The 11,861-nt window shown below is 46.6% G+C and overlaps 1 protein-coding gene across 1 annotated transcript; it reads right to left on the bottom strand.

Moving 5' to 3' along the window:
* Positions 1 to 7,643: 7,643 nt before the first annotated feature.
* LOC122456721 (zinc finger protein RFP-like) lies at positions 7,644 to 11,365 on the bottom strand. Its single transcript, XM_043497483.1, has 2 exons — positions 10,949 to 11,365; positions 7,644 to 8,544 (listed from the first exon to the last, which is right to left on the bottom strand). The coding sequence occupies exons 1-2, from the start codon at positions 11,363 to 11,365 to the stop codon at positions 8,398 to 8,400; spliced, it is 564 nt and encodes a 187-aa protein (XP_043353418.1). The 3' UTR covers positions 7,644 to 8,397.
* Positions 11,366 to 11,861: the final 496 nt, after the last annotated feature.

The following is an 11,861-nucleotide window of genomic DNA, read 5'->3' as shown; positions in this document are numbered from 1 at the left end:
TAATAAGTTAATTCATAGCAAATCTCCCTTTGAATGCATTGTAGCAGGATCAGGTCCAGTTTTCTTGAATTAAATATAGGAGCAAGGAAATAAATTCTTAAATCAAATAACCAGAATAGTCTGGAGTTACATTACAATGAAAGGAGAGGAAAAAGTTGCTCATATATCATTTTGAATATATAGTTCAAAAGCAAACTTTATATTCAGAGTAAGACACATTTATCCTGGGATTATTGGATCATTTTGCAGTTAATAATTCACACAGGGAATAAATGTCTACTAGGAGATATCAAAGAGCAAGGGAGATAGTATTCAAGTGACAGAAGCTCACTTACCTGATACATCCTGGAAATAAGCTTTGGAACAGTTTTGAGCTCTCTCTGGTGTTCCCAGGTTTTCGAAAATCCTCATCCATTCTCCTCTAATTAGTTTACATTGTCAGTGACTATTTCAGTGATGAAACTGAAAAATTAATTCTTAGTAAGAAATTACAGAGACAAAGAGCTGAATCCTGGCCTTTCCTTCCATATTTCTGCCAAAATGGCGTTTATTTTTTGTTGGACGCTGAAGTGAAATGTGTCTCTCTCGATGCCTTCACCAAGCTAGAAAGAGAAAGTAGAAAAGGACCTGGAAAGCATATGGCAATTTCAGTCCGTATCACACCCTCATTACGGTTTGGAAATAAGGATCCTCCCCCAAAGAAGTCCTCGTAGCGTGCCAATGTTAATGGCAGTAGAGTCAGACACCCAAGTTCCCCAGTTTTGCTGAAGACAATGAGAATTTTGAAGAGGCTCGGCCTCCTGCTCCTCGAGAACTGCTCAATACTGTCATAATAACCATTATATTTTTCATCTTGTGCTCCAAATGGAATCTCGCCTTTTAATTACTTAAGCAACAAGCAACCTTTGTACTGCTACACTGGAGTTTATGGTGAAGCCAGTGTCTTTATTGCTGTAAGGTCGAACGTTAAAGCCCAACCCATCTCTGTTCTCAGGTAGGAGTCAAACTGGGATCAAACTCTGTTAGCTGACTCTAAGTTCTGATTGGTCAGCAGACATAGTGCTCTTCTTGTGACAGGATCCCCAGGGTACAACCTGGAACTGGGGTCCCGCTGTGTCCCCTTAACTCTCCAGCCTGGGCTGTCTCTCACAATGCTTTGCTAGTGACAAGAAGCAAACCCCTCCAGGCTCTGTGATCACTCAGCACAACAGCATGTGGAGCCCCACACCCAGCTAGATTGCCTGAATGTTCCCAGAGCCACTCATGAATCACAGAGAGAAAGGCACCAGCCAATTCCCCCCAGCTCCCCACCCTTACACCCCAGAACTGTCCTGTCTTGTCCTGGTCAGAAGCCTGACCAGTGTAAGTTTATTACCCAGTCCTCCCCAACCTCAACGTGGAGAAGAGTCCAGTCCTGCTTTGAGCAGGGGGTTGGACTAGATGACCTCCTGAGGTCCCTTCCAACCCTGAGAGTCTATTATTCGATGAAGACACACACTAGTCCTTGTAAACTGAGCAGAGGTTTACCAAGCAGTGGAACCAAAACACAGTGTTTTAGGTAAAATATAAAAACAGATTTATTAACTACAGAAAGATCGATTTTAAGTGATTATAAGTGGTAGACATAAAAGTTCAGAGATAGTTACCAAAGAAAATAAAAGTTAAGTGCACAATCCAAATCTTAAACCTTATTACACTAGGGAGTATTTAGATCAAGCAATTTTCTTCCCCACTGGATGTTACAGTTTTTAATACACAGGCTTCTCTCTCAAGCTTGGGACCAGCCTCCTCAACTGAAATCTTCATCTTCTCAGTTCATAGGTGCCAACTTTCTAATGTGTTGGGGGGTGCTTCCCCGGGCTCTGCCCCAGGTTCTGTCCCCACTCCAGCCCTTCTCCCAAGGCTCCATTCCCACCCTGCCTCTTCCCACCCCATTCCACCCCCTCCCCTGAACGCACCCTGCCCTTGCTACTCTCCTCTCCCTCCAAGTGCCTCCTGCATGCTGCAGAAAAGCTGATCCATGGTGGGTGAGGGGTGCTGGGAGGGTGGGGGAGGCACTGATTGGCAGGGCCGCTGACAGACAGGCGGCACTGTGTGAAGGGGAGGCGCTGATGGAGGGGCTGCCAGTGGGTGCTCAGAACCCCACCATTTTTTTCCCATGGGTGATCCAGCCCTGGAGTCAGTGTCTATGTCTCAGCTTTCTTGCTGCTTCCAGTGTAGGTGGGAAGGGGTGGGGGAGAAAGGCAAAAGCATAGTGCCACTGTTCCCTATTTTATATCCTTAGTCCATGTTCCTAGAATACACTTGCCCAGACATGGCCTGGTGGGCTTTGCTGAGTCACAGGGTTGAGCAATCCCCATGGTGTGGTCTTGTGCAACTGAGACACGGGGTCGAGAAGTCCCCATCATGTGGTGCTTGCACAACTGTCACTGAATTACAGCTCCCCTGTTGATTAGTGGTCGTTTAACACCCTCTTGGGTGCGGATCATGACCTTTATAGTAGAGACTCTCAAATTCAGAGCATATTTCAGTAAAAACCATGCAGCAAAATCTCATCACTTCATATACACTAACTATATACATATTTGGATAGAACAATGGGTTTCAGCAGATCATGACCTTCCATATGATATCTTACATGGCATGCTTGTGTAAGCTGTTGAATGGTCCCGCTTTTGTGGGGAACTTTCCTGGCTTCTGCACTACCCCAGTGAAATGGGCTAGCGGAACGATCTGAGTCTTTGCTCCCACTTCCTTTACCCAGAGGCCTCCCTGCCTTTGAGGACTCCCCTTCCACTCTCCTGTCTGGCAGAGTCCTTATAACCCCAGCAAAGTTGGTCCCAGGATTGCTGGGGGACTCAACCCTCAACCTTGCTGTGGTCACCTAAGACAGGGGATAGGGTGTCCCCACTCCGGAGTGCTCTCTCTGCACTGGGCACTTCTCTGACCCACTGATCATTACATACAATTTAAATCAAATGCAAGTTATTTAATCAGCAATGGGAAAGGTTAAAGGAAAACACCCCGCTCTGTGGCAGGGAACATCACAAACCGTGTCTCTGGAATGTCCAGGCAGTTCACAGTCTGTTCCTTGTAGGTCCCAGGCCTCCTTCTCAGGCCCTGGCTGTGCTGCAGGGATGCTGTGAGTTGGACACTTGTTCTGGTGGTGGCCACACACCTCTGGGCTTTGGGTGGTGGGACCCTTCTTCCCAGCGTCAGCCTCCCGTCGGGTTAAGATCCCCCTCCCAGTCTGGCCTGCAAGGACCTTTGGCTGGGGGTGTCTTTCTACGCTGGGCCCTTTGCCCAGGGTCCCCCCTTGCCTGGCCCCAGTTGCTCACCACACCCGGCTCCAGATTGCTTCAGCCCCAACTCCACTGTTCTAGCTCCGGCTCCGCTCTGCCTCAGCACTGATGCTGCTGCTCTGCCTCCAGCCCCTGGGCTGCTTCTCTGGCCCCTCTGGTTCTGTGGCTGCAGCTCTGCTCCCAGCACAGGGTCTGCTCTCTCCTTAGCTCGGCCCCACTCTGTCTGTTTGACCCAGGGCAATCCCAGCTCACACGGAGGACGGGACCTTTCTGACCCCCTGACTCTGTCATTAGCCTGTCTGCTCCGCCAGTCAGGCTGACCTGGAGCATTGACTTCTCCCCATTGTCCCTGGGGACTATCAGTCTCAGGGTCCTGGTTTCCCATCAACCCTTCCTCTTTCTTTTGGTACTGGGACCTAGCCACCCAAAAATCCTCACTGAGTTTTAGTAAAGGGTCAACAGTCCCCTTATACTTGTATGAAATATCACAAGCATATATGAATGATGAATATGAGGGTTACAGGGTGCTATTTGGAGGTACGGCGTGTCACACTCCTGCCTAAGTCATCACCACAGGTTGCCGAATCCATGAATCACAACCCTCCTTGTTCTCTTTATTCCTTTACAAGTGGACCAGAGACTGGGATGACTGAAGCTAGAGAAGTCCTCTTTGTTCATTCCCACTGGGCTATTCCCATCATGTCTCAGCAACACCATCTAAACCGAGATCCCCAGAGTCCTCCTGGACCATAGAAAGCAGTTCTCAAACAGGGGTCTGGGGTGCCCTGGGGGGCCATGAGCAGGTTTCATAGAGTCCACCAAGCAGGGCTAGCATTAGACTCACTGGGGCCTAGGGCAGAAAGCTGAAGCTCCCATGGACTGGATTGAATCCGGGGTCCCAGAGCCCCACCACCCAGTGATGAAGCCAAAGCCTGAGCAACTTAACTTTGCGGGTCCCCCTGTGGTGGGGGCCCCGGGCAACTGCCCTGCTTGCTATCCTCTAACACCAACCCTGGCTTTTATATGCGGAAAATCAGTTGTTATGGCACAGGTGGGCTGTGGAGTTTTTATAGCATGTTGGAGGTGGAGGGGGCTCAGAAAGAAAAAGGTTGAGAACACCTGCCCTAGAAGATAGTGACAAACAGGCTACAAAGCCCTTGGAACAATTGGACTGGCTTCTCTACTTCCATCAAACCCTGCTCTCTATGGTTTGACAGGGCAATGTATGGAGCATCCAGGTGCATAGACACGGCATGGTAGAAAGGAGCGGTCCTCCAGAATCTCAGAGACTGGGTTGTGTGAGGCTAGAATGGCGGATTTCAGGTTCCCCAGTGAGATTCCCTTCTCCCCCCTCCCTGTCTTCAGGGCACAGTCTGAGTCAGCAAAAAGAATGAGGAGTACTTGTGGTACCTTAGAGACTAACAAATCTTTTGAGCATAAGCTTTCATGGGCTAAATCCCACTTCATCAGATGCGTGCAGTGGAAAATACAGTAGGAAGATATATATATATACAGAGAACATGAAAAAATGGGGGTTGCCGTACCAACTCTAACGAGACTAATTGATTCAGATGGGCTATTATCAGCACGAGGAGAAAAGCTTTTGTAGTGAGAATCAGGATGGCCAATTTCAAACAGTTGACAAGAAGGTGTGAGTAACAATAGAGGGAAAATTGACATGAGGAAATAGTTTTTAGTTAGTCCAATGACTCATCCACTCCCAGTCTTTATTCAAGACTAATTTAATGGTGTCCAGTTTGCAAATTAATTCCAGTTCTGCAGTTTCTCGTTGGAGTCTGTTTTTGAAGTTTTTTGTTGAATAATTGTGACTTTTAGGTCTGTGATTGAAAGTCCAGGGAGGTTGAAGCGTTCTCTGACGGGTTTTTGAATGTTATAATTGTTGATGTCTGATTTCTGAGTCAGCTTTCTATATCCCCCACCGAGAGCCTGGGGCAAATTCTCTCCCCATGCACAGAGCCTGGTGGGAAAGTGAAAATCAGGGCCTCCTCACCACCATCAATAAATGTCACCTGACCCCGGTCACAGTCCAGACAAACCTGGATCCTGCTGGGGACGCGGCTCAGGGGCAGGAGGTTTGCAGGGGAGGTGAGAGCCTGGAACTCATCCCAGTTCTGCTGCAAGCCCAGATCCCCTCCTTGGGGTTAAAGCTGATCCTTCCCTTCCTCCTCACAGATTCTCTGGCCAACCCATGGCCCAGTATCCCCAATCCACCACTTCTACCTCCCGACAATGCTTCCCCAAGGTGAATCCCTCACAGTCCAGCACACATGGCTCAGTGTCAAATCTCTCAGGGTTGTCAGGCAGATCCTGCCAGGTTAATCCACATCTCACAATTATCTGATCCTTAGACAGAATGAGTTTGGGATGAGCCGTGTCTGGATCCAAGTCACATTCGCTGGGAAGAGGTAGTCTTTCCCATTCAATAGGTAATTCCAGAGTCTTCTATAAAAGGGTGAAAACCTCAGGATTAAATGGATCAGGGAGATTTGTATCCAAACTGTGAATTTCCACACACATTTTGCTGTAGAGCCCTGGGGAGATACAGAGCTAACTTCATCTCCAAGTTCTTTCCTAGCATTGTGAACCATGGGGGGGGAGTGAGAGAGAGCCATGTACCTGCTCAGGGTGTTTCTGACATCCGAGAAAGAGAGAGAGAGAGAGAAAATTTCAGTCCCACCTGACACACACTTTGAATTCTAAGGGAGGGATTTTGCAAGTATGGGGAAGTGAGGCCTTGCCCTGGCCCCAGGGCCTTGAATTCGCTGAACTAATGGGGCTTTTCCATCTCTAATATCAATGTGTCTGTGAGTCTGCACAAAACAATAATAATTCACATTTCAGGAATACACACATGGAGTTATTCTGTGATCTCTGACTGCTGGACTCCAGTGTCCATGTTTTAGGAGCTGTTCTGTCCCTGTGCTGGGATCTGGAGTAGTTCTAACTCAGTCTCACCTGCAGGAATTCACTTGCTGGCTTCTGATATTTCCCCTCTATTTCACTGATCAGCTCACAGAAACGGGAAATCTCCTCTGAGAGGTTGGTGATATTTGCATTCTGTATCTTCTAGGGCTGTCAATTAATCACAGTTAACTCACACGATTAACTGAAATAAATGAATCGCAGCTAAAAAAATGAATCGTGATTAATCGCACTGTTAAACAATAGAATACCAATTGAAATTTATTAAATATTTTTGGATGTTTTTCTACAATTTCAAATATATCAATTTCAGTTACATCACAGAATACAAAGTGTACAGTGCTCACTTCATATTATTTTTTATTACAAATATTTGCACTGTAAAAATGATAAAAAGAAATAGTATTTTTCAATTCACGTCAAACAAGTACTGTCATGCAATCTCTTTATCATGAAAGTGCAACTTACAAATGTAGATTTTTTTTGTTACATAACTGCACTCAAAAACAAAACAATGTAAAACTTTAGAGCCTACAAATCCACTCAGTCCTACTTCTTGTTCAGCCAATTGCTAAGAGAAACAAGTTTGTTTACATTTACGGGAGATAATGCTGCCCACTTCTTATTTACAATGTCACCTGAAAGTGAGAAGAGGTGTTTTCATGCACTTTTGTAGCTGGCATTGCAAGGTATTTACGTGCCAGATATGCTAAACATCTGTATGCCCCTTCATGTTTCGGCCGCCAATTCAGAGGACATGCTTCCATGCTGATGACACTCGTTAAAAAAATAATGCATTAATTAAATTTGTGACTGAACTCCTTGGGGGATAATTCTATTTCTTCTGCTCTGTTTTACCCACATTCTGCCATATATTTCATGTTATAGCAGTCTCGGATGATGACCCAGCACATGTTCATTTTAAGAACACTGTCACTGCAAATTTGACAAAATGCAAAGAAGATACCAATGTGAAATTTCTAAAGATAGCTACAGCACTTGACCCAAGATTTAAGAATCTGAAGTCTGAGAGGGATGAGGTGTGGAGCATGCTTTCAGAAGTTTTAAAAAAGCAACACTCAGATGTGGAAACTACAGAACCCTAACCACTAAAAAAGAAGATCAACCTTCTGCAGGTGGCATTTGATTCAGATGTTGAAAATGAACATGCATCAGTCCGCACTGCTTTGGATAGTTATCAAGCAGAATCCATCATCAGCATGGAAACTTGTCCCCTGGAATGGTGGTTGAAGCATGAAGGGACATAATATTTAGAGCATCTGGCATGTAAATATCTTGCGGCGCCTGCTACAACAGTGTCATGCGAACACCTGTGACATTGTAAACAAGAAGCAGGCAGCATTATCTTCTACAAATGTAAAGAAACCTTTTTGTCTGAGCAACTGGCTGAACAAGAAGTAGTATTGATTGGACTTATAGGCTCTAAAGTTTTACACTGCTTTGTTTTTGAGTGCAGTTATGTGTGAAGCAAGGAGAGTCTTTCCCCAAGAATCAGGCAGCATAGACAATACTGAAGAGGTTTATTCATGACATCGGAAAGACTGATAGACAGCTTGAAAAGTATGGTGTTACAGTGACCAGTTCTATACTTTTTCTTATTAATTCATTTGCATTTATTTTGTACTTACAGAGACAAACATTGTTTCAGAGAGAGAGAGAATACCTAACATGATAATGACAGGAGCAGAACATACACATAGAAACCATCCTGATTACATCAATTATCTATGACTACCCTTAAGGCGAAGAGGTGGGGTCGGGGTAGGGGTGAGTGTTCACAGATATCTGGAGAGCTGTGGAGGGTTTGTACTGTTCTTCCTTGCTGAGAGGTTGAGTTACTGGGCGGACATCTGACCATTTAAGTTATCAAGTGTTTACAGCTGCCATTGTCCTTGGGCCTCTGATATGCCTGCTTGTTGGTTATGTGGGTTTCTGCCTCAGCTGCTAACTAAATTTTTAACTCTTGCATAACATATGTAACAAAAAAAATCTACATTTGTAAGTTGCACTTTCATGAGAAAGAGCACTGTAGAAGTAGGACTGATTGGACTCTAAACTTTGAAATTGTAGAACATGTAGAAAACATTCAAAAATATTTAAATAAATGGTATTCTATTATTGTTTAATTTTTTTAATCGCTTGACAGCCCTAGTATCGTCACAATAGCCTTGTCCAGCTTTTCCATCTGGGCCAGCAGGAGTCGCTCTTGTTTCTCTAGGAACTGCCACAGTTGCTGAACTTGAGACACAATATTTTGCCTCTCAGTTTGTGTTTGTTTCTGTAAAAAAAAAAAGAAGAAGAAGATTAAGAAGAACACACCACCACTAGGGAAAGGGCTGGTCAGGGACATGGCTGGAGCCAGGGGTCCTTTCACAGAACGTTGAGTGTGCAGGAGGGAGAATTTCTTTGCAAATTCTCAGTCACCTGACATTGAACAATATCCTGTCATCAGGGCCATCCTTACCCATATGCAAAGTACACAGCTGCATAGGGCACCAGGAAATTCTGGTGCCCTGCACAGCTACGTTCTGCTCCAGCCTCTGCTCTGCCTCTTCCACAGGGTCTCCACCTCTGCTCCGCCTCGCCTCTTCCCACCCCTGCTCTGCCAGCCCCCCTACCCCGAGGACTGCAGCAGGACCGGGCCTGCACTCACCAGGCTTGGGCAGACCCTAGCAAATCTGTCTGATGCAGGAAGCAGGGACTGGGTTGGAGAGGGCAGCAGAGCAATCAAGCATGTAGCAGGGTTATTGCCTCCAGAGGGCACCGTCATGGCCTGGGGTGGCTCTGCAGAGGCCCTGCCTCAGTCCCCTTTGAGGAAAATAATCCACAATGGCTTTTTTGTGGCCAATAACTCCCCTGCTCTCTTAGCAGGGACTCTCAGGACTTCTTGTCTGGAGTTCGGCCTTATCACCCCAAGGAAGCTCCAAGGCCTCCTCTGCCAGGCACTCAGTCCTAAAGCTAAAGCCAGCACCACCACCAGCAGCAGTGCAGAAGTGAGGGTTGCAGGGTATGGGGCGGGGGGGAGGATTACCATACATCTGGGTGACCCGGCAGCCTTCCACCCTGGTTGGTGGTTGACAGCTTGGGCTGCGGCCTCTCCACCCAGGTCAGGGGCTGACAGCCACCCTCATTTTTGCGCTCCCTTCAGAGCTTGGCTTCCAGCCAGCAGCCACGGAGCTTCCTGCGGCGAGGAGAGGTTCCCAGAGATGGGTCTGAGACAGTTTTGGGAGCGGCCCCTGCAGGGGAAGAGAAAGTCCCAGCCCAGGCTGAGACTAGCAGCTGGCACACAGTGCATTGCAGGAGCCCCGAACTGGGGCGCCCCCAGTCCTGCCCTCCCCTACAATAGCCAGATTTCATGGTCCATGATGCATTTTTCACAGCTGTGAATTTGGTAGGGCCCTACTCATCACACTTCATTCAAAGGTTCTTTACAGTCCACACAAAAAACCTAGAAAAGAAACACCTAATAAAAATGCAAACTTCAATCAACCCATTTCTGAGCAGAAGGAAGTGAAAATAAACTCCTCTCTGGTCTCTTTCCTGCACTAGAAGCCATGGCTGCTGCGAATCCAGTAAAAACTCTCCAGGATGAAGAGACCTGTCCCATCTGTCTGCAGTATTTTAAAGATCCGGTGTCTCTAGACTGTGATCACAGTTTCTGCCGAGCCTGCATCACCCAGTGCTGGGGGGGATTCGCTAAAGACGTCTCCTGCCCTCAGTGCAGAGGGACCTTTCCCCAGAGGAACCTCCGGCCAAACAGGCAGCTCAGGAATATTGTGGAAGCAGCCAGAGAACTCAGGTTGCCATCAGGGAGGGAACCAGAACCAGAGAGACTGTGTGAGAAACACACACGCAGCCAACATCTCACCACATCTATGACTGTGAAATTAACCAAAATGGACCCTGAATGTGATAGGGCCCTAGTGATGAGTCCAAATTGACATTAACTCCTCCAAAATGTTGCAGATACCCCACTGCCCTGCAACCTGCCCTGTCCCTTAGTCACTCGCTTGTAAAAATTAGAGCTGGTGAAAAAAATTTCTAATGAAACAATTTTTCTGTCAGAAAATGCCATTTTGTTGAAATCAAAACTTTCTATGCGAATGTGTCCACTTGGATGATTTTTTTCAGTGAAGCATTTCAATAAGGTTTGTGACACTGACATTTTACGATATTATTGATACAAAAATTATAAAAGTGCAATGAATCTTACCAGATATACCCTGTAAGCTATCAGTGGAAATCACAATTATATGTTTGTATCATCTTTGTATCGTGAGTTAGGAATATGTGTGATGTATCTGTATTTCAAACTTGTGCTGTGTATCTGAGTGACAAACCCAGAGAGATTGGTATCACCACTAGTTAGCCTGTTCAATGGTCCATCAAGGGCCATCAGCTGTACAATGTCACTATTGAAAGAATCCATGAGTCAGCAAGACATATAGAGGCAGGGCTCTGGACAGAACTCTAAGGTTTTTCTATGCCATGTGCTGTGAAGCTTGGGTTTGGGACACAGGAAGTACAAGCCACATGGCAAAAAGAATATAAAAAGTAGCTGCATTGTCTCCCTTTTGTTTTCAATAATCCTGCTTCCTACCTCTGGAGCAACTTCTCTACAAACTGAAGCTCTGAACAAAGGACTGAATGATTACCCATTAGACTGGTCAGCAGTTCTGTACCTTGTACTCCTGGGCGGCTTCCTGTACGGGAACCACCGTGTGAGTACAGTGGGGCCGGGACTCTCTGCAGATCACACAGATGGGGGTTTGATCCTCTTCACAGAACAGTTTCAGAGCCTGCTGGTGTTCCCCACACACCCCGCCCCCTCCTGCTCCTTTCGCTGCTTGAAAACCCAGCCACTTGGCGATTTCTACGACATTTGCCAGCTGCCTGTTGGGCCTGAGGTTTCTCTGTTGCACAGTTTCTCTGCACTGAGGGCAGGAGGCGGCTGTAGTGGTTTCCTCCCAGCACTGGGTGATGCAGGCTCGGCAGAGATTGTGCCCACACTCCAGAGTGACAGGGTGTGTGAAATACTCCAGACAGACGGGACATGTCGCTGCCTCCTGGAGACTTTCCATGGGGCTCGCTGCAGCCATGGCTCCCTCTGGGCAGAGTAAAAGGGCAAGTTTCAATTTCCGGAGTTCACACTATGCCCCGCCTGCAGCAACAACGGAGTGTTTTCCTTCCTGGAACTGACTCGTGCTGTTTATTGAATAGGAAGGAGCCCACCGGTAGCGTTACAGCCCTGGAGGCTTTGGTGGAAAATGTACAACTAGGGCTCTGGTCCTGCAATCAGCCCCCTGTGCTGGTGTGGAGGGTCACTGGGGCTTCACATGGACATCAGCATCCTCCTGTCAGGATGAGCCTGCAGGAGCAGGGTCTGTGTGTCTAAGGAGCGATAGTCAGACTTGGTAGAATTCTTTTTTTTTTATATTATATAATTTTGACAGATGCTTGTTTTAAACAATTTTTATATTTATTGATTTAAACTTTCAGAGTTGCACAAAAATCTCGGTTTCAGCATTTCATTCCAATTGTTATCAGTTTAAATTTTCACAGCTGTGGGAAATTATGGGGGGGATCAGACAGTAT

The sequence above is a fragment of the Dermochelys coriacea genome, chromosome 14, assembly GCF_009764565.3.
Source record: "Dermochelys coriacea isolate rDerCor1 chromosome 14, rDerCor1.pri.v4, whole genome shotgun sequence".
NCBI lineage: Eukaryota > Metazoa > Chordata > Testudines > Dermochelyidae > Dermochelys > Dermochelys coriacea.
Note: the sequence above shows the minus strand (reverse complement) of the source record. Positions and strands in the feature narration are given on the sequence as shown.

Bases quoted from the DNA above. Each gene is read 5' to 3' on its own strand.
- LOC122456721 (XM_043497483.1), bottom strand. From the start codon at position 11,365: ATGGCTGCAGCGAGCCCCATGGAAAGTCTCCAGGAGGCAGCGACATGT. The intron at 8,545-10,948 runs GTACAGAACTGC...TTTTTTTTACAG, and splicing joins AAGCCGCCCAGGAGTACAAG to AAACAAACACAAACTGAGAG.